This window comes from Eubalaena glacialis, chromosome 9, assembly GCF_028564815.1.
Source record: "Eubalaena glacialis isolate mEubGla1 chromosome 9, mEubGla1.1.hap2.+ XY, whole genome shotgun sequence".
In the NCBI taxonomy this organism is placed as follows: Eukaryota; Metazoa; Chordata; class Mammalia; order Artiodactyla; family Balaenidae; genus Eubalaena; species Eubalaena glacialis.
Window position 1 is genome coordinate 15,093,178 of NC_083724.1, and position 22,491 is coordinate 15,115,668.

The 22,491-nt window shown below is 48.8% G+C and overlaps 1 protein-coding gene across 6 annotated transcripts in view; it reads left to right on the forward strand.

Annotated features, from left to right (window-relative positions):
* CDK5RAP2 (CDK5 regulatory subunit associated protein 2) overlaps positions 1–22,491 on the forward strand; it is a 184,434-nt gene that overhangs the window by 154,990 nt on the left and 6,953 nt on the right. For 3 of the 6 annotated variants that reach the window (XM_061200019.1, XM_061200022.1, XM_061200025.1), the window contains 8 exons: positions 3,486–3,605; positions 7,748–7,864; positions 9,919–10,108; positions 11,086–11,207; positions 12,270–12,518; positions 15,184–15,261; positions 16,633–16,898; positions 17,981–18,124. In XM_061200019.1, coding sequence (XP_061056002.1) covers positions 3,486–3,605; positions 7,748–7,864; positions 9,919–10,108; positions 11,086–11,207; positions 12,270–12,518; positions 15,184–15,261; positions 16,633–16,898; positions 17,981–18,124 — 1,286 coding nt within the window. Of the gene's footprint in view, positions 1–3,485; positions 3,606–7,747; positions 7,865–9,918; positions 10,109–11,085; positions 11,208–12,269; positions 12,519–15,183; positions 15,262–16,632; positions 16,899–17,504; positions 17,590–17,980; positions 18,125–22,491 lie in introns of those variants that run through there. The other 3 variants (XM_061200024.1, XM_061200023.1, XM_061200021.1) reach the window with 3 other exon arrangements.

Genomic DNA, 22,491 nt, shown 5'->3' on the forward strand with positions numbered 1-22,491 from the left:
TAACTCAGGTATCAGCTGGGGTCCTCCAGTAACCAGTTACCTAGATGTGCTTTCTTTGGATTTCTGGCCGTATCCCTCTGCAGTTTCTGTGAGTTTCTGTGTACTTGGTTTCTCTGGGTTATTTCTGGCTCTCCTCTCTGCCTTCTCCTGCTTTGGGTTAGACCATGAATGGTTTCCCTGTCCCTTGTGCTGCCTCGTGCTGCCTCCTGCTGCCCGAGACCACTCCCACAGGGCCTTTGTGGGAGGAGCAGACTGAGGTGTCAGGGACTAGAGGGGGCGGGGTTTACAGTGCAGCAAGCCTGATCATTGACGGGATATTTGTGATCCCTGTTCTTTAAGACCCTCCTGCTACCGTGGTACCAGGCACTTCCTCTTTCTCCCCCAGCCTGCCCTTCTTTTTTTCACTCTAGACCCCGTCCGCCACCCCAGCCTTGGTTTATTTCCAGTGTAGAACCATTTAGGCATCTCTTTTACTTCTTATTCCTCTGAGGACCTATGACCTTGGGCTTCTCAAGTGGATTATCAGGCACTTTCCTGAATGGGGACAGTGCTCTCTGGAGCTGTCCTAATTAACCCATTGCTAGCTTTTTGGGGTTTGTTTCTCTTCAGACGTTTGGTCTCTGCATCTGTTTTTCCTTTTGTCATGCTTATAATCTGAGCAGAAAGATAATTTAGTACTTGTCCTTTTTTCACTTAGCATTATATCATAAGTTTTCCGACGTGTTACATAACACTATTTGCAGTGGCTTTGGAATAGTCTGTTGAATGGCTGAACTGCAGTTTTCCTTATGTTCCCCTGTTGCTGAACATTTAAGTCATTTTCTAAAATTTCACAATTGTGAACAGTGCTGCAGGGAGTATCTTTGAACATAAAGCTTTCCCCTTATTCTGGGGCATTTTCTTAACCTAGATTCTATAAATTGGAACTACTAGGCAAGAGATATTTATACTGTCGTTTTTGGTGGCTGCTTCTTGCAGGATTTATGGGTTTAAAGAGTCGGCGTTTGTCAGAAGGGTATTATTGTAAGAGGGGCAGATATTTTTCTCCCATGTTAAGATGAGTATAGTATTTCCTTCTGCCCAGTTAGGTCTGCATAATTAACAAGCGGTGTCCAATTCGACCGGGAATGTTTCCTTAAGGCCAAGGGATGATTCCAGCTTCCAACCAGGCTCGGTAGAAGATGTGTTGTACCGATCGCTGCTGAGCGTTTTTGCCCCAGAAGCCGGCAGTATGTGACGTGGATAAACCAGCAAGGAAGGCTGCAGTCAGAACAGATAAGTTCCTGACTCACTGAGACCTGACTGGCCGCTGGAAGATTTGCAGGGCAGCGAGGGAGGAACGGGAGGTGCATTGCCGCGCTGCTTCAGTTTATTGCAGGCGGGGTCCACAGACAGTCCGCCAAATGACTTGCTGCACTCCTGGCATTAATAGGAGATAGCTGAAGATCTGGGAATTAAGTCATCTCATCAACTTTCAAATTCATGGCAAAATTACTATTTAATTAGGAAAAGATCTGTAACATTGTGATACTTTTAAATGAAAGTCATTTTGGAGGAATTAAAACTGGGTCATAACATTAGTATAATGTCTTAAAACAAACATTTCCAAGACAAAACTGAGTATACCCTAATTGATGAATTAAAGACATTAGTTTTGCCTTTGGATACTTAATGTGATTATGCTGTAAACACTGATCCTAGAAACCTACCTCTGGACTGCAGCTGCACTTCCTTCTTTCTTTGTTAAAGTGAGATGTGGCAGAGGCTGAGAAAATAAAAGCATGCTCATTTTAGAAAATTCAGAAATTTAAATTTCTATATATTGTTAAATATTATGTGAAGACGTAGTATTAAAGTTTTGAGAAGCCTAAGATCTACCACCTAAAGGCAACCTCTGTTAATATTTAGGTGTATTTCCTTCTTTTGCATATATGTGTCTTTCCTGTCTGCAGATTTTTTTTAAATTTTATGTTATGTGTATTTTTTTCACAATTTTTATTTATTCATTTATTTTTATTTATGGCTGTGTTGGGTCTTCGCTTCTGTGCGAGGGCTTTCTCTAGTTGTGGCAAGTGAGGGCCACTCTTCATCGCCGTGCGCGGGCCTCTCACTATCATGGCCTCTCTTGTTGCGGAGCACAGGCTCCAGACGCGGAGGCTCAGTAGTTGTGGCTCACGGGCCCAGCTGCTCTGCGGCATGTGGGATCTTCCCAGACCAGGGCTCGAACCCGTGACCCCTGCATTGGCAGGCAGATTCTCAACCACTGCGCCACCAGGGAAGCCCCTGTCTGCAGATTTTTAAACAGAGTTGTGATTATGCCGAATAACCCATTTTGTATCTGTATCTTTTCATGATATTACATGGTCTTCATAATATAATTTTTTTTTTTAAGTTTTTTTTTTTTAATTTTTATTTATTTATTTATTTATGGCTGTGTTGGGTCTTCGTTTCTGTGTGAGGGCTTTCTCCAGTTGTGGCAAGTGGGGGCCACTCTTCATCGCGGTGCGCGGGCCTCTGACTATCGCGGCCTCGTTGCGGAGCACAGGCTCCAGATGCGCAGGCTCAGTAATTGTGGCTCATGGGCCTAGTTGCTCCGCGGCATGTGGGATCTTCCCAGACCAGGGCACGAACCTGCGTCCCCTGCATTGGCAGGCAGATTCTCAACCACTGTGCCACCAGGGAAGCCCCATAATATAATTTTAATAGCTGTGTAACACTGCATCATAAGGGATGTAATGCAGTTAATTTAATCATTTGCGTTATTTTCAGTTCTGACTGTTATAAATAGTGCTAAGGTGAACATTTCCAAACATTCTGACAAATGATTGTCAGCATCTCTGGTGATCTCTTTAAATAGATTCCTACAAGTAGAATTATTTGGTAAAAAAACATTGGAAAGAACCTTTCTAAGGCTAATGATAAAAATAGCCCCCAGAGTCGTACACGTTTCTACTCGTGCTAACAGGATGTACTCCTGGAGAGCACCCCTCTTACCATTCTCCCTAGTGTTGGGATTATTGTTTTGCTTTGTTTTTAAGTCTTGAATTAGTAAGTGATAAATGGTTAACATATTCCGCTCAAAGGATTAGTCTCAAAAATTTCTGAGTTCGTTATGAAGGTGGCTTAATCAACTCTCAGGCAATTCAGGCGAACTTGAAAGTGATCTTTTAGTTTCACCGAAAGGAAGATTTTAAATTAATATTTGATATTTAGAAGAATAAAAGGCTGTATTAGAGTTAGCATTAAAATTGTATGGTGTGTAATTTTTCCATGTGATATAAAGTATCTTCTTTGTAGAGGGCTGCAGGGAATCATCACAGACTGGCTGTGGGCTGTGGGCAGTAGCTCAGCCTCCCCAGGCCTAAGGAAGACTCTCTTAACACATCCAGTACTATTTAGAATTTCAAGATCACTGTGTAGTCTGTAAATTATTCAGTTCGTTGGGGGCTTCAGACTTTAAATTAAAAATGTCCTCCTTCCTGTAGACTTACTAATGGAACATATACAAGAAATTCGAAGTTTGAGAAAACGTTTAGAAGAATCTATTAAAACAAATGAGAAGCTACGGAGACAGCTGGAGCGACAAGGCTCTGAAATTGACCAAGGTAAGGTGGACCTTCCCAAAGGGCGGTGAGGGCTTCCTTTGTGGCGCATTGGCCTGGATAAGTGTGCTGTGTATTGGGAAGAGCTTTGGACTTGTGGCCAGAGAGATTTCAGTTCAAATCCTGACTTTGCTGTTTACTTCACCTTGCTGACTCTCAGTTACAGTAATTTATCTGTTAAGTGAGGATAATAATTCCCATTTTATTCTGGTGGCGATGAGAATTAAGTGCGCTAACTTAAGCGGAGTGTCCCATAGCCCCTGGCGCAGAACAGGTACTTGATAAATGTTCGTTTCCTGGTCATTGGAGGAGTCTGCCAGCCTCTGGCATCGTGAATTGTGGTTGGCTCCTCATTTGACTCTAGAAGCTGAAGCAAAATAGATAGGTATGTTAAAATAAAACAAAGCAGTATTTTGTCTTTTTGTTAATAATGCATTTTGGCAATCTGGTGACTCCCACGTGCCAATCGCGAGGTCACCAGTGTTCTTGCATAACCACAGTTATCTCAGAATGGAATATTCTTCCATGAAAAGCTTAAAAATACATATTTTTTTCCATAGGCAAGACATTCATGTGGTTCAAAAATTAATATTGCCATTCTATACCCATTAGTCCTGTTCTCCCTTCTCTCCTCCCACTTTTGTTAGTTTTCTTCTCTATCCTTACAGTCTTAATGCAGATACAGATGTATATTCTTATTCTCTCCTTCACCTGCCCAAAAGGTAGAATGCTTTATATCACTGCTCTGTTCCTTTTTTCATTGAATAATCTATTTTGGTCATCTTTCCTTGTTGCTCCAAAGAGAGTGTCCTCACTCCGGTCAAAATACATCTTGAGAGCAACTTCGTGCACCAGGAAAAGCCTGAGTTTATTTGGGAGCTGGACTGGCCTGGGTAGGGACCCAGCTCTTCTGTTGATTAGCTTCATGACTTTGGGCAAGTCACCTCTCCCTTCCAGTCTTCATTATCTTATAAAACGGGGTCATTGTGAGATTAAATGAGACAGTGTTATAAATAGGGCCTTGCTCAGTGCCTCACTCAAGAGATGGTGGTTTTCTTCATCACCATCAGTTTTATTTTACTGTTTTATTTTGTATAACATTATTAGTTTAACATTGCAAAGCTCTAAGCTCTGCAGCGGGTGGGGACACTAATGTCATTGCCATTTCTAGGGATGAGATAACTGAGTTCTAGAAAGATGTAGTCAGTGGCAGCACTGGCTTCTTTGGACCCCTAGTCACTGCTTTCTAGCCCATCATAGCCATCAGCTTAGAAGGACATCTTTTCAAAGTACCATATGTGCTGTAGCTTGCAAGGTAAACATAAAGGTTCCATCTCTCTCTCCCTCCGTCCGTCCGTCCCTCCCTCTCTCTCTCTCTCTCTCTCTCTCTCTCCCCCCTCCTCCTCCCCCTCCCCCCCCAGCGGCATCCTCCCCCTCCTCCCCCCTCCCTCTCCCAGGGAAATTGATTAATCTGAGTTATTAGTCACATCAAACACAGGAAAGAAATACACGCCTGGGCCCATCACAGTCACTCTTGGTGATGCCTGAATTAGATTCATTCTGTTTTACATTTTCCCTGACAAATCCAATTATAGAATTATTTGGGGGCTCAAATGGCCACCAGCTACAGTGGAGCAGGCAATTGCTCTGGAGAGCAATTCACTCTGATGGGAAGGTTTACAAAAAGGCATTCATAAAGTATTTATGCTGGTGGGAAGACGTGCTGTTCTCACCATGTTGTCACAATCCCTGAAAAGACAAAGAAATAATAGTGGTTCTGCCTCCCTCCTGCTGTGAAATGTTCATCTTGGGAGCAGGTTTGAGAAAGGCATGGCTCCTTGTAATGTTCAGGTGGAACATTGTTAAAAACTGTCATCTTATGTGTTAGATCTTCCGGCTTGTCACCAGTTATACAAGCTTAGAGTGATGGTGTTCAGAGGAAAGACGGGCCTCATAGCATCCGAAGTGGACGCTGCTAGCTCAGGCTTCGTCAGGAGCTGTTCCTTGGCCTGATTATTCCTTTGGAAAGTGACCACCTTAGCTGTGGTTGTAGGAGACTTCTTCTGTAGAATTTTTCCTGTTCATCCAGATTGCTCTTTGGTCTTCTTTTGGCTCCAGCCTATCATCAGTCGTGTATTAACAAATGGTAGTAGCAGTAACAATAACATCCATCCATCATTTTTATTGAGTTAATAGAGGCTTAGGGAAGTTATGTGACTTGCCTGAGATCATGCAGCTACTAAGAAGCCGGAACCATGGTTCAAACCCAAGTGTCTCTGGAAAGACACCAGAGTTCATAGGGGAGAGTGGAGGAGGATAGTGGGGAGAGATATACGTGAATAAAAAAAAAACACATGACATTGTAATCAGTGAGTCATTAGCATGAGAAAAAGATAGTGCTTGTAGAGTGGAAAGAGAATGAACTCTGGCTTCCGGGAGGCACAATACCATACCTTCCTTAGAGGGAGTTTGAATATTACAGGTCATCAATTGTGTATCAGGATGTTTTCAGCTGCAGATAACAGAATATGAGTAAAAACTGGTGTAAACAATGGGGATTTATGTCTTCGTGCATAACAAGAAATCCAGAGGCAGGCATTTCTAAGGCAGGTCTAAAGGCTGATTGATCGGTAGCAGGGTATGGGGTTAGTACCTGTGATGACTGCAGCATCCCTTCCTCTCAGGACAGAGTCCAGACCAGGGAAAGAAGAGGGTGGGACTTGCTCCTCCCTGTTCTTCTTTTTTCATCCGGGTGGAAAATCTTTCCCAGAAGCTCCCAGCAGGCTTCCCGTCAAGTTTCATCGACCAGAAGTGGCACATGACCGTGTGCTAGCCGTACTGGAAGAGCAGGTGTCTGGCATTTGGGCTCTGCGGTGTGGTAGACTCCATCAGTACGGAAGGCCGGGAAGCATCTGCCTGCCAAGTGTAGAAAGTGCCTTGCACACGACAAGCGCTCTCCAGGGGTCGCTGTGAACATGAACGTCATATATGGTGCAGCCATAGAAAGTTCAGAGCATGGGCAGTGCTGAGGTGGCGTGTCAAGGGAGCTGCCCGGCCGGAGGAAGGGCTAGGATTTCAGGAGACAGACAGTACCGGGGCAGGTATTTACAGATAAGGAGACCGATCAGAGTTTGTAAGTTTCCTCAGACCCAGTCTGTCACGCTTTAGAGCCTGGTCTTTTTAGTCTACACCTTGGGGCGGTGAGTATGAGCTAAGAGTTGAAAGGTGAGTGGGATTTTGACAGGTGAGGAAGGTGATAGGCATTCTAGGCAAAGGGAGTACCTCATCCTGTAAAGCCAGTGAGGTGTGTGACCGTGTGTGTGTGTGTGTTTGGAGCACGCATGGCTCAGTTTGGCTGCATTTGAGGGCACCAGGGTCTAGTGTGAGAGGGAGTGGGGTGTAGGCCTTGAGATTCACGCTAAATAATAGAGATCTGAAGTTTGGACCTTGTGTTTGGTTGTGTGATTGTCTTTTGCCAATCACACAACCAAACACAAATACGTGATGGTGGGGCCATCACGTATTTTTGAGCAGGAAAAAACCTGAATGGACCGTGTTTAGGATGATAAGCTCATTGGCAGAGGCAGCGGGGCAAGGTATAAGGCTGAACTACAGGGGCAGAAAAGAGGGGGCCAGCGTCTGAGGCATTTTGGAGGAAGAGTCAGCAGCCATGATTGCCTGACTGGGCGATGGAAGAGAGAGGCCTTTAGGCTGGCTCCCAGCTTTCCGGCTCCTGTTAGGGATAGAGGCGAGACTGTCTACACCGGCAGGAGACAGGAGGGAGGGCGGGTTTGGAAGGGTTGCGGGGAAAGGTGAGGAGTGTACCGGAGCCTCAGTGGAGAGGTCGCCTGAGGGTTTGGACCTCAGGAGAGAAATCGTGGAGGTTAAGACTGTCACCCGCCCCGCCAGCCCGGCTCCTCCTTTGTTCACCCCGAGGATGGGTAGGATGTGGGGAGTCCCCTCCGTCTCCTCTTTCGGGCTCACTCTCATCTCCCTTTGGGCTCTGGTAATACCTTAGACGGTTCACAGGAGTAATTTTCATTGTGTGTTGTGTTTCCTCATTATTTAAAACTGTTTTCCAAAAAGTTCCATCCGTACGGGCCTGGAGACTATCTATAAGTTACTATTTATGTGTGTTTTTATAGGTTCTTCAAACATTTTTGCTTATGGTTCAGAGCTACATAATTCTCTGACATCAGAAATATGTTTCCTGAGGAAGCAAAACAAGGCCCTCAATGCAATGCTCGCTAAAGGATCCAGAGGTAAAAACTAGAGGAGCCGTCTACAGCCTGGAGCTCCACAGCCCTCTGTGGCGTGGAAAGAATGCAGGCGCTGGAGTGAGACCAAGTCCTGTGGCTCTGTGACTTTGGGCAGGTCACTTAACCTCCCTGAACCTCAGTATGTTTTAGCTGTAAAATAGGAATGCCTCAGAGGGCTGTTGTGACAACTAAGCACTGTAAAGCCCGCAGCATGGTGCCTCTGATAGGGGCTTAGTAAATGTTACTTTCTTTACTTGTCACCCTCTCCTCTGTGCAGCCACCTCTCAGCTTGGCTTAGTTCACAGTGGGAGAGAAGGGCTGGAAATATATTGCTCCCCAAATTTCAGAGATTTCCTACTATCAGGAAAGTTTTTCCAGTATTTTAAAAATCGCTTCTTTTAATTCCTTCTGTTTGGAGCTTAACCCCCAAAGAGCTTTCACTTATATTTTCTCTCAACACTTAAGATGTTTCTGGAATGACGTTATTGTTACTCCTATTTTACAGGTAAGAAACTGAGGCCTGGGGAGTTGACTGGCCTGCGGTCACAGAGCTAGAAGGTGGTGGAGCTGGAACTTGGGCCCGTTTATCTCACTTTCACTAGAGGATACTGATGCTGATTCTGGCTTAAGAGATGAAACTGGGGCTTCTGCAGATCATTCATTCATTCATTCATTCAGCAAACATTTCCTGGTTCCTCTTCTGTATCACAGCCTGTGTAGATTCTGATACAGAATTGAGCGAGACCCGGATCCTTCCCTCAGGGGTTCATGGTCTGATGGGAGGGAGAGCCAGGCAACCCGTGGCAGACCAGGGTGAGGATTAGCCACGATAAAGGCTCAGGGAGCGCAGGACCCCGGAGAAAGCATCCCGACCCAGGGGAGGCTGGTCTTTAAGAGCTGAGTCTGGAGTATTAGTAGGGGTTAGCTGAGGGACCTAAGGTTTAGAAGAGCCAGGGCATTTTAAATAGAAGAGAGTGGACAGAGGCCCGAGGGTTAGAGGCGGGGGGGAGTCTGGACCAGTCAGGAGTTATAGGAAGCTTAGCGTGGCTGCAGTCTGAGGGAAGAGGAGAAAGCTTGCTCAGAGATGATCATGCCGTGGTTAAGAGTAGAATCAGAAAACCTGGGTCTGAATCCTGGTTCTGCCACTTACTGGCTATGTGACTTCAGTGAAGTCTTAGGCTCTTTGATCCTTAGTTTCCTATGTGGAAAATGGGGAGTAAAAAAGTACCTACATGGAGGTGTGCTCTGAAGAGCAAGTAGGATGACACATGGGGAGGTGCTAAGGTAATGCCTGCAGTGAGCACGGCGGCGACGTCAGCTGTTTACCACCACCAGCACGGCTAACAGCCTGCCGGAGCGTTGGCAGCCTTCAGCGTGCTGTGAGGCCCTGCGTGAAGCCCTTACATGTAGTAACTCAGTTACTACTCCCGGCCACACATATGAGGAAACTGAGGCACAGAGAAGTGAAGAGCCTGGCTCAAGGTTGTGGGGTCAGCGACCCCACAAGAGTATGGGGTACTCTTGAGTAAACGGAAGAGCCTCACTCCAACGTGCCCCTCTGCCTCCAGGCTGTGCCCTTGACCATTGGTCCCCGTGCCCCCGTGTTCCTCATCCCTCAGCAGGCGTGCTGGCCTCATGGCCTGAGACTGATGGCTGGGTTGCTGTCCGCACAGCCCTGCTGGCCTCCTTGGGAGGCTTTCGGACTTCCCCAACACCCGTCGCCAGAGTTTGGGGCCCTGTTTCTTGCCTCTGTCTTTAATTTCTACCCACTGTTTGCTCTGTGAAGGCAAAGTAACTAGGTTTGCACGGCCCATTATTTAATAGAAGACTAAACGGGCCCATTTCATCCCAGTGACGTTTATCTGCACCCTAGATGTTGACAGATTTATCTGCCCAAAATGCAGGAGATAATTGGAATGTCACAATCATAAAGGCCAGATGAAATCTCGTTCTCTTTTGTATTCTCTGAGCGCTCCAACCAAAGTGCCATATTTGCATAATAAGGTTGGAAAAAACAAATGGTGTCTCCTCTCAGTGGTGCTTTTTTGTGCACGCAGATAAGCAGAAGGAGAATGAGAAATTGCGCGCGTCCCTCTCCAGGAAGACCGCCGGCCTGGAGCACCTTCGGCGGGAGTTCGCCTGTGTGAGGGCGGAGAACGACAGACTGCAGAGGGCGGTGGGCGAGAAGGAGAGTGAGAACCAGCGGCTGCTCCGGGAGGTCTGCCACGGCCGCAGCGAGCTGAGCAGGTAGGGGTCAGGGCCCCCCGGGCCTGCTGCCCTGCCCGGCGCCCGGGGACGGACACTAAGCACACAACACGTGGCACGTCAGGTGGGAATAAAATATGAGGAGCGAAGTCATCTAAGGAAGGGGGACAGGGCCTGGGGGCGGATTGCTTGTTTTATCCAGGGTGGTTCAGGGCCGGCCTCTCGGAAAGGATGCCATCTGAGCGGCCATCTGGAGGCCGTGAGGGCGTGTGCTCTGCAGACCCTGGGGGAAGATCCTTTTCCTTGGAAAGGGTCAGGGCCCCGAGGCGGGGTGTCCTTGGCCTGTGCAGGGCAGAGCCGGGACCCAGTGCAGCTGGAGGAGAGGCCGAGGTAGAGGAGGGCACGGAGGTGACTGGAGGCCGAGTCCCGCAGGCCCCCGAGACCCGGTGAGGACCTTGGTTTTCATGCCGAGTGACTCAGGAAGCCACGGGAGTTTCTGCACAGAGGAGTGCGAGAGTCTGCCTTAGACTGTGAGCGCGTCACGCTGACTGCCCTCTGCAGTCCCCCGGAGGCTCCATCTCGTCCCCCGTGTTTCGGTGGTTCCGTCAGCACTCCGGACGCCCCACACCTTTAGTTCCTGACATCGCCCTCGCTTCCCCAGGGTGGTGCGCTGATTTGCAAGGTCACTGTCTTTGCCATCACGCAGTGCTGGCTTCTCTCCTGGGCTGTGCACCCCTGGGTGAGACATAATCTTTTTGAGCTTCACTTCCTTATATCCGTGAATTGGGGGTTAGAGAGCAAGTACCTTTTAGGGTGTCTGTGAAGACGACGTGAGATCACGTCTGTAAAGGGCTGGGCCTGGAGGAGCCCTCGGGGGGCAGTGCAGTGAGGGGTACTCCTCCCCACGCTGTCACTCCCGCCCACACTCTCTGGCTGACGGTGGAATTGCCCGCCCTGGGGGTCAAGTAAGCCCCTGCGCGAGAATAACCTCTCCTCCCGTGGCGCTGGGGCCTTTCCAGGGTGCAGGAGGAGGTGAAGGTGAGGCAGCAGCTGCTCGCGCAGAACGACCAGCTACTGCAGTCCCTCCGGGTGGAGCTGAAGGTGTATGAGAAGCTGGATGAAGAACACAGGAGGCCGCGAGGTACTGGGCGCTCCGGCCTGTGAGCTCCCCCGGACGGCGGGCGGGCCCTCTTTCCTGAAACCCCAGGCTTGCCTCCAGGGTGGAGTAGGTCGATGCTGAGGCAGGCTCTCTGGGCCCCGCTTCTTCTCAAGTGGCAGCGGGAAACGTGGAAGGACTTAGGCTCAGGAGTCCGGCGAGCGGAGGTCTGGGTCCTCACGGCCTCGCGTCCCAGTGTGTGCCTTCCATAGGTCACCTCATCCCTTTGGGCCTGCTCCTTCCTCTGTAAAGCATGTCTACTGATCTCTGTTGTGTACAGTTGTGAAAATTAAATGAAATCATTTATTAAGCGTGTCCCAGCACAGTACCTGGCACGTAGTAGACACTCAAGAAATCACTTTTATGATAATTTTCCTGCTAGTGTATGTTTGGTTTTTTCTTGCCCATTCATTCAGCAGATAATTACGGAACACCTACTGCGTGCCGAACATTGCTCTAGAGATGGTTGCTGGCCCTGGGCCTCGCTATATCCTAGAGAGATACCAGATCAGAGCGACTTGACTGTAAACTCTAATGTTTTAGAATCAGTTTTGAGGTGTGGTGGGGTTTTTTTCTTTTTTTTTTCCCGCAACTAATTTTCCAGATGGTTTCTCCCTATTGAAAGTTTATCTAGAAAAGGGTCACCTCTCAGTTCTCATTTTCTCCTCAAGTTGCTTTTCTTATTCTTGCTGTTGTGTCTTTTTAATATACCATGGCTCTTAAAATCAGCCCTTTCATTATATAATTGCAGCCCAAATAGATTTTATTACTACTAGACATAATTTCAGGGTTTGGTGTGCAATTTGTTAGGCCTTTATGGCCAGAAGCGAAAATTAATTTCCAGCTCTTATTTAGCCTGTGGAATAGCAGCAATTAAGTCTGCCAGTATTTTTGTTTTTCAAGTCGAGTTGTTACGTTCCATGGTACCTAGGCCTTAGGCAGGGGAGGGTGGTGATGGCGGCGGGTGGAAAGCACCATCACTTGTCTTCGACGGCTGACCCTCTGGCGGTTGACAGTGTCGAGGCTTCCCTTTGCTTGTGTTTGCAGAGACCAGGGCAGAGGCATCGGGAGAAGGCTGGAGGGGACAGGACCCTTCGGGCCACCTGCACGGCCTCCTGACAGAGATCCAGGCTCTGCGGGCGCAGCTGGAAAGGAGCATCGAAACCAACAGCACGCTGCAGAGCAGGCTGGAGGAGCAGCTGGCGCAGGGCGGGGAGGAGGCCCAGGAGGCAGATCTCGCTTTGGCTCTCCAGACCCTGTCTGTCCCCGAGTGGCCCCAGCAGCTGGACAAGCCCGGTACTGCCCTGCCTCGCCTCACTGTTTGAAATGCAGCCCTGCGCGTCTGCGCGGCACGTGTGAGCTTCTGAATCCCGCCCTTGCCCCATGGAGGTGTCTTCTCACTGACAGCAGACATGCCGCGTACCCTGGGAGCTTGGGACCTGACCGCTAATTAGCCGTCACCTTGGCAAAATGGTGTCATCTCTGGGGCCTGCTGATTCTCCGGGCAGTGGAGCTGGGGCCTCCAGCCGCCCTTATTCCCACCCATCCCCTTAGTCCTGTCCACATCACCTGCTGCTGGAAATCCTTCTTAGTCCCTCTTACTGCCTTTAAAAGAGAATCTTCACCTCTTCCTCCGGTTGTCAGTGTCTCAGGATCTCAAAAGCTTCCCGGCAGGTTTGCAAACTGGTTCAGTTTGGCGTTTACTTCTGGGTTTATTGTCTAGCCGTGCAGAGGCTGTGTAGGGAGCAGGAAGAGGACAAACTGGGCCTCCTCAGCCCCACTCCTGCATAGGGCCGGGCACAAACCGGCAAGTGGTCAGGCTCAAATCAGTCAGCCAGGCCATCCTCTTTGCTCTTTGGATGAAAGAACTAAAACCCAGAGAGGGTACTGGACTTGCTCAAAGTGACACAGTAAGTAGGTGGCAGAGCTGGAGCTAGAAATCATTTCCAGCTCCAAGTCCAGTGCTGTGTCTGAAGTACCACCTGACCTTCAGGAGCCCTGGTGTCTGGGGGGTCATCATCCTAATGCCCAGGTGGGTGGGTGTGCGCATCCAGGGGACAAGGAATGCCAACAGACTTTATAAACAAGTAGTGTAGAAAAGTTTGGACTTACCTTTACTTAGATTGGGAATTACGTCTGTCGCCTTTAATTTAAAAAATTAAAATCTCTCAAAGAGCACCTAGTCACCCAGCTTTGGAACTTACAGTGACTGGCTCATGGGTTTCTCCTTGGTAAGGATTTTAAAATTTGAACCAAAAAGATGATGTGACGATATGAAAAAAAAAAAAAATCCTTCATGGTTACAAAATAATAATTTTTTGCTTTGTATGTGTCTCTTCATTTGGTGATCAAATGTAGGTGTGAATTTATAATGTTCAAATTGGTTTTTGTGCCATTCTGTGTCCTTTCTTTGTTTTTGCCCAATATTACATCATAAATGTTTCCCCTTGTTTCACACGGGCTTCCTAATTATTGTTTTCAGATGATTGTCAGTCACCAAACCATTACCCTGATGATTATTAAAGTGGTCTCTGATTTGGAGCTTTAATAAACATCAGCGTTAACACGCTTTTTCTGTTAAACAGTATTCTTAGGATAAAATCCTGCAAGGGGAACCTCACAGGGTTGGGAAGGGGCCCTATTGCCGCCTTCTGCACAGGGGATACATCAGCAGTGGGCCTTGCCATATTTAAATAGAGGTCTGCTCCTGGCCCTTCTTAGGGCTTTGAGGAGATGGGACCAAGGAGGTTGTCGGTGTGAGCTAGGGAGATTGAAGCAGGGAGAACAGTTCAGTGATTGGGGCACCCAGGAAGGAGCTTTGGGGCAGTTGAATTGAGGCCGTCGAACAGCCTTTGCCTGTTTTTGAAATTTGTCCAGGGTCAGCCCTGGGGGTGGTCTCCAAAGAGGCATCTAGGAGAATGTGCTCAAAATTCACAGCGCCGTCTCCGTGGAGAAGTTTTCCAGTTTCCTCAAGAGAAGATTAGAATTATATAGTAGGCAGCAGCATTTCTTCCTTTGCAAAGGACTTTTCAGGACGATATTTAAATGCAGCTGTCTGAAAGTTCTGGCCTAAAGACTGCTGTTTTTGCAGGAAGTGATCGCTCTCGGGCCAGCTCCACAGAGCTGACCCCCGGGCTCCTTGGCCCCAAAATTGAAGTGCACTCTTTGGAGGGGCCTGGGTGGGGAACAAGCTGGGCAGGACACCTTGAGGCCTGGACACAGTCCTCTCTCTGCCACGGACACTCTGGGTGATGCTAGGCAGATCACTTCCTGTCTCTGCCCATTGGTCTCCTTTTCCAGGAAACCTGAATTACAGTGCCATCCTGCCCCCGAGCTACTGAGAGTTCAGATGTGAAAGTGCTTTCCTGAATTATAGAGTGTGGCCCATCATCTCGTCCCACATATGACTGGTTTTGCCTCCTTACATTGTTTCGAATGCATCACCTCCCAAATCCTACTTCGGGTCACTCTTCTGTCTTCTGTGGGTTACTGCAGCCGCCTCCAGGCTCACTCCTCCAGCCCAAAACAGGTCTCAGCCTGACATTGTCCCACCTGACGTCCCCCACTTCATGCTCCCTGAATGTGTCACGAGGGCTCCCTCCTCTGTGCCTTGGCATCTGCTCCTTCCTCTGCCTACATTTCTGTCCCTCCTCGGGTTACCCCCTCACTTGAGCTCCCACAGCCCCCGCGCCTCCCTCCCTTAGCCCTGACCCCTGAGGGGAAACAGCTTGTTTACTGGTCTGGACAAGAGGGTCCTTCCGGGGAGGCAGCCGGGCCTGCTCACTCTGTATCCCCCGTGTCCTGCGCAGGGCCTGGCGGGAGAGATGCCCAGTGAGGATCTGAATGAACGCTTGTGTGTGTCTGGTACTTCACTGTGTTTTCATTCAGTTCTCTCTCAAATGCTGATGAGAGTGAAACTAAAACGTTTGATGGTTTATTTCCCTTATTTTGCATTTTATAGATGGTGACAGGTGTCCCATGGCAGCTGACAATTCATATGATCTGTTTGATTCCACCCCAGCAGTGCCACCAAGATCAGGTACAAAGCTAAAGTCTGGGTAACTGGCACAGTTGGGTTTGGCAGTGGGACTTTTTTTTTTAACTTTTTGGGTTTTATTTATTTATTATTTATTTATTTATTTATTTATTTATTTTTGGCTGTGTTGGGTCTTCGTTTCTGTGCGAGGGCTTTCTCTAGTTGTGGCAAGCGGGGGCCACTCTTCATCGCGGTGTGTGGGCCTCTCATTATTGCGGCCTCTCTTGTTGCGGAGCACAGGCTCCAGATGCGCAGGCTCAGTAGTTGTGGCTCACGGGCCCAGTTGCTCCGCGGCATGTGGGATCTTCCCAGACCAGGGCTCGAACCCGTGTCCCCTGCATTGGCAGGCAGATTCTCAACCACTGCGCCACAAGGGAAGCCCAGTGGGACTTTTTAAATTGGAGGAAAGGGGGTCCCTGGTCCCAACTCAGGGTATTTGGCAGGATTTGGGGGTTTGTGTTCTCAGCATTTCTAGCTGGCAATCTCGTTCTCCAAGCCTAGGTGTTACCAACCTTAGTGACATCATTGGTTTCGGTCCCTATTGCCCTGGATTAAAGTGTGACCGCCTTATCGTGGCTTTCAAGGCCCTGCAGCATCCAGCCCGAGCAGGCCCATCCAGCCACACCCCTCTGCCCTCCTGGTGCCACACGGATGGGTCAAACCATCCTGCAGATGGGCCTGCACTTCCCTCTCACTGGGACTGTGCAGTGTGGCTCCTGCCTTTGCCAGACCGACTTTGCCCGCTTCTGTGCCAGTGAAAATCCTGCTGCTTCCCGAAGACTCATCCTGAATGCAAACTGCCCAGGGAAATGTCTTTCCTGATGGCCCCGGTCAGAATTATCCATCCATGCTTCTGTTGATCCAAAGGTAGAAAGCGGCAGGCTTTTACCTCTGTGTAGCATAATTCTTGCTACCCATTCAGCCCAGCGCAGTTGTTGCTTTTTCTAGGAAGCCGTCCCTGATCTCCCTTCCCGCACAGAGGCTTGGTTATTCTGTCCGCTGAGCTCCGGCTCTTTGTCGTCATGCTGTTACACCTCCCACGTGGCATCTGTGTTCTGATTAGACCACGGGCCCCTGAAGCGCAGGCCCAGGCTTGACTCGTCTGTGTGAATCAGGACTCTTCTGCAGAGCCGGTGCCTGATGAGTGTTGGTTGGATTGAAATGAGCTTCTCCCACAGGATGAATAAGCCCACGGCGGGTAATACACAGACTGAGGTCCTGGCTCCAGGCCTCTTTCCCCTCGGGGCTGTGTCAGGTGGCATTTGGGCCCGAGGGCTCTTAGCCCTCCTGGCTGGCTAGACGTCGTTGAACACAGCTCATCGAGTGCAGGGTGCCGCCCCAGGTAGGTCTGACATCTTCCTTCTTGTTCTGTAGCTTCAGAGACTCCTCCACTCTCTGGAAATGACATGGACACCCTCTCCTGCGACAGTGGCAGCTCGATCACCAGCGCCTCAAACATGTCCCGCCTGGTCCCTGGCCACCGCCTGTGGGCCAGCAAGAGCGGCTGCCATGTCCTGGGCCTGATTGAGGACTACGATGCCTTGTGCGAGCAGATTGGCCGGGGCCAGAAGCTCCTCGCCGAGATGGACATTCGGATCCAAGAGGCTCCCAGCCCCACGAGTCAAGAGCTGGCAACAAAGGTAACCTGAGCGACAGAGCTGGAGGGAGAGGGGCGCACAGGGGAGCAGGAGGTGGAAGGTGTTGGCCGAGGGCACTAGGGGGCGAGGGGCTCACGAGTCCTCAGTAAGGCCCTGGGAAGAGGGGCCAGGGAGCGTAGCCCATGGAACTCATGAGGTCGGGTCCGGGCTGGGAGGCTGTTTGTTGTTCTGTGGGAGGGACACCTGCGGAGGTCTGTGCCTGTGTTACCGCGGTCGCTTCGCTGGGCTCCGCTGCCCTGCCCCCCTCCACGGCCTGTCCAGTCTCTCGTCCATCCCTCTGTCCTGCAGTCCTGCAGTGTGTCCATCCCTTCGCCCGCCCAGTCCCCTGTCCGTCACCCTCCCGGCCTCCGTGCTCAGGCTCTGGGGCTGCTGTGCTGAACGGGATGCCCGAGGTCCTGATCCTCACGCAGCGTGTGGTCTGGTCAGCCACGCTGCCATCTGTGATGCGCTTGCCGACACCAGCTGTCCTGCACCCGCCTCAGGATGGTTGGCGGCCGCTGTTTCTTCTTGCCCAGGGCCTTTTAGTGTCGTATTTTCTTTCATCCCAGAGCAGCCTTTACAGTGGGTGCTGTCATTCCTGCTGTGCAGGCGCCGAGGTAAAGTCACTCGAAGCGGTCGGATTTGAACCCAGGGCTCTGTCCTCCACGGCACTCTCCTTCTCCGTCATCCTGCTCCCTGAAGAGCGTTGCGGGCACCTCCGCCTCCCGCCGGTGCCATGCAGGCTCCAGGGGAAACATTCGTGTCGCGTCGCTTGCCGTTGGCGTCGTTCACCTTCCGGAGAGGCTCCGTGGCTGCGGGGACCCTCTTCTTGGCATAGTAAATAGAGTGAACTCAGGTGGCCATTACTCATGCTTATTGACCGGGCTAAAATCACCACCGACGTTCTCTCATAATCTGTAAGTCACCGTCTTTAAGGACAGTGACTTGGTGTCATCCGGCAGCAGGCTCTTGCTCGGCGTGTGAAGCGCCGGCCCTGCGGTCTGGGGGTTTATGCTGCCCGTTACAGCCGCTTGTCCCTCATCTTTTTCAAGACCACGTAACCGCCTTCTCATCCCCCCACGCAGCATCCACACCCGGCGCCCCTGAGCAGCTTCGTCGCCGGCGTCGGTGCAGCCAGACTGAGCCTGGATGAGGCCTCGAGGTTACTGACGCTCCTCTGGAGGGTCTCACTGCCCACCAGTGGCCAGGGCGCGCTCCGCTGTGAACAGGTGGGTGGCGGCACATGGGTGCAGAGGCTCAAGGGTGCCGCTGGGGCCTGTGTCTCAGGCTCCTCCGTGTCCGGCCCAGGACCTGGCCCCCAGCAGGCGTGCCCTCAGTTTGGGGAATGTGGCGGGGGGCAGGGAGGGCACCACGTTGGTCGAGTGACATGTCCGACACCGCGCTGGCTGCTCCAGGCCGGTTCTTACCTGATCCCCTGGGGCCCTGCAAGCTTGGCCTGCCGCCCGGACCCGACCGTGTCCCCACTGCCAGCCCATCTTTGTTGAGGGGAGCCCTGTCCGTGTTCTACACGTGAGGAAACAGGTTCAGGGAGTGAGGCACACACTCAAGGTTACAGAGCTGGTTTTGAAGGCACAGGTGTTGAATCCCAAGGACAAACTTTGATTTAGAGACTTTAAGTCCCAGGTTTTCCTCATGGAATAGGTCATTCCATTCTGCTCAGAATGTCTTTCATTTCTGATGCCTTTCTCTGGACTGTCTGATCCCTTTTGATAGCTTTCAGCATCCTATTTTAGTGCGGTTTGTAAATCTATTTTAACTACTTAGAAACTACATTTTTTTTTTTTTAACCAAACAAAATCACTTATTACAAAACCATTGAAATTTCCCTTAAAAGCTAGACGTTGCAGCAACTTGAACATGACTGAATGAAGAACAGTTGCTCCCATCTCCATCTGCATCCCCATCTGTCATGGCACAGATCAGGCGTCAGGCAGAGCAGAGCCTGTCCCCCGGGTCTGTGTGTGTGGGAAACATGTCGTATTATGACAAGGTGAGCACCTGCTCTGGTAATCAGGGAAACCTCCCTGGAAGAAGGAGCCTGCTTGTTAAGGAAGAGTTAGAGCTCTTTGCTTGGTGGCCTGATAGGTATTTCCCCCTTTATCTAACCTATAAATTTTTGCCAAAGGCCAGCAGGAAGGCAGAAAGGAAATGTGCATTCCACATCACCACTCATCTAGTTCACCCCTCTGACAGCTCTCAGATCTCCCAACCATGGCAGAGAAGTCGCAGTGAAGCAGCTCTCTCAGCTCGGAAGGTTCTGCTGAGCCTGTGCTTAGGTTTCCGTCTTGGGATCCTGGGGAGGAAGTTTGGTGCCGTAAGCTCGGGGAAGTACACGAGCAATCATTGTGCAGGGAAATCTGTGCACGGAGTGGAAGACGGCATGTTGGAGAGGAAGGGCGGCCCACTGGGTTCCAGCCCCACACTGGCCTCGCCTTTCCTCCTAACCCACGAAGCTCTCTTCCATTCTTCCATCTTGAGCCCAGAAGACACAGGTGCTCCCTCCCAGCCGGCTGGCTCCTTCTCACCTCTCAGGTCTCAGCTTAAATGTTACTTCAAGGTCAGAGAGGGTTCCAGGTCACTTTATCATAGCATCCTCTTCTGCTTCATCCTAGCCCTTATCACAAGTTATAATTACATACTTGTCTGTTTAATGTCTGTGTCCCTCTGTTTTCCATGAGGGGCCATGTCTGTTTTGTTCATATTTTTGAATGAATGAATGAGTAATTTCCTCTCATCCTCCCAAACTGGTACTTGCCCATATGATTTTTTTTTTTTTTAAATGTGTGTGTGTATTTATTTATTTATTTATTTATTTATGGCTGTGTTGGGTCTTCGTTTCTGTGCGAGGGCTTTCTCTAGTTGTGGCAAGCGGGGGCCACTCTTCATCGCGGTGTGCGGGCCTCTCAGTATCGCGGCCTCTCTTGTTGCGGAGCACAAGCTCCAGACGCACAGGCTCAGTAATTGTGGCTCACGGGCCCAGTTGCTCCGCGGCATGTGGGATCTTCCCAGACCAGGGCTCGAACCCATGTCCCCTGCATTGGCAGGCAGATTCTCAACCACTGCGCCACCAGGGAAGCCCCCCCCCCATATGATTTTTAAAGCATGTGTCTGAACTAAACATTTCACCCTTGATGCAGTGTTTTTGACCTCAGTACATAGTAATGTCTGTTAAATAGATGGAATGCAGTTCTTATTTCTATTTTGTGAGTGTGTATAAATACAAATTAGAGTCACATTGATCTCCCCCGTTAGCAAATTAGTCTAGGGACTGGTCAATGCTTGTGATGATTTGCCCCTTATTTCCGAGGGTTTCTCGGGTAATTGATTACGCTCACTCTAGCATCACAGAATTTTAGAGCCAGAAAAAGGACCTTGGAGATGCTCTGATATGGCTGCTGGTGTACACAGACCCCTGTGTGGTGTTAAATTGCCTCTAGCCACTTTTCTGTCCCTGTCTATGTTTCATACAGTGCCTTTTTCTTGGTGTGAAATCTGTGCAAAGCAGATTTCCAAGTTTCCACCAGCAGCTCCAGTGGTTTTTTACTACCTGGTGTTTTCTCTGAGTGTCATTAAATTGCCTTTTGCATCTCCTACAGTCAGTCCCTGGGACTACTCTGGAAAGTGTATATCATATATATCAGTTTATCTAAGAAAGTTGTGGGGAGAGATACAAATATGTACACATATTCATTTATAAAAATGTTTTTAAGTGGAAGGATAAACAGTAACAGAACAGTCTACATGTGGGGGTGGGAAGGAAGAGGATGCAAGGACAGGGATAGAGGGTAGACGTCTCTGAATTGACCTTGTTTCATAAATTTGACTTTGAAACTGTATAAATGCTTTACATAATTATAAATAAAAATAAATCCAAGTGGGGAAAAAAGCAATTTTTAAAAATTCGTAGCAAGATGAAACAAACCAACTTTCCTGTGTATAGTATCGGAGGCATAACCACACAAAGAGGGAACATTTCAGGAATTCCCTGGTGGTCCAGTGGTTAGGACTCCGTACTTCCGCTGCAGGTGGCACAGGTTCGATCCCTGGTCGGGGAACTAAGATCCTGCAAGCTACATGGCATGGCCAAAAAAAAAAAAAAGAGAGGAAACATTTCAATGACTAAAACACAGTAATTTGACTATGTATTCCTAGTGGGCAAAAAGAACTGCCAGCATTTTTTAAACTGTTTTCAGTGATTATATTGTTAGTAATGATATTTGTATGTATGTTTTGGAATTATTAAATTTTATCATAGGATAAAACAAATAACTTATTATGTTGAAATTTTTACTGTCAGGGAAGAGATACAAATAAAAAAATCAAAGAAGTAAAAATCCTGTAATCCCTAATTTGAATTGGAAATACCAGTATGAACTCATGATGTATTTTCTGTTTTAAAAATTTACTAGTTCTTTCTACTTAAAAGGCTCTAAAAATGTCCAATCCAGTGCCAGTGAGCACCTCTGGCACCAAATTATGGTTTCTAAATACCTTTTCTTACTAAAAGGAACTAGGACTCCTTGGAGAAATGGCTTGATTCTAGGTCTGGGGCAGGAAATGTACAGTGTGAGCTTAGAACATCTTTTCATCCTAAGAAAAAAGAGAGAATGAAACTTGCAGATTTACAGTGGTTCTCAGATTATGGTCCCGGACTGTCAGTACCAGCATCATGTGGACACTTGGAAAGGCAAATTTTCAGGCCTCAGCCCCGACCTACTGAATCAGAAAGTCTGGGAGTGGCCCCAGTGGTCTGTTTTTACAAGTCTTCTTGGTAGCTCTGAGACCCACTGGATTAAAAGGAACTGGAGACATAACAGTCAAATGCAAAACGCGGCGTTTATCTGGATGCTGAATCAAACCAGTTGTTTAAAAAAAAATTATAAAATTATGATGCAATCCGGGCAATGTATCTACTGACATCTAGTCGGTGATATTAAGCAGTCATTCTCATTATTTTAGATGTGATAATGACATTGTGGGTTTTGGTTTGTTTTTTAAAGAATCTTTTTCTTCTAGAGCTCTGTACTAAAATATTTTATGGATGAAATATGATTGGCGTCTAGGATTGATTTTAAAAATAATTTTAGGGTGAGGATGGGCAGGGATATAGATGAAACAGGTTTGGCCATGATTTGATAGCTGCTGAAACTGGTGGTTCATTATCTTATTCTTTCTACTTTTGTAAATGTTTGAGATTTTTCATTTTAAAAAGCAAAACAACCAACCAAAAAAAAAAAAAAAACCAGTTCCAGAAGTCGGGCAGTGCACTCATAAGTAAGTCCCAGCTCTGAGCTCAGCTCTATGGTCCTGAGGAAGAGTTGCTCTGTTGAGCTCCTGCTGGGTGTCAGGTACTCTGCTATACACTCAGCAACTCCTTTTATCCCTTACGGGAGCCTTCAGAGGGTTAGGTAGTAGTAGTCCCATTTTCTGGAAGTAAGAACTGAAGCTCCCTTGCTCCATCATCTTAGCAGCTAGAAGCATCGGAGCTGGGCTCTGGAGCCCTGCTGTCTTTACCATGGTGTCTTCACCCTGTAACAATGAAGATTTTAGTTCAGAGGGACAGCAGACACATAAA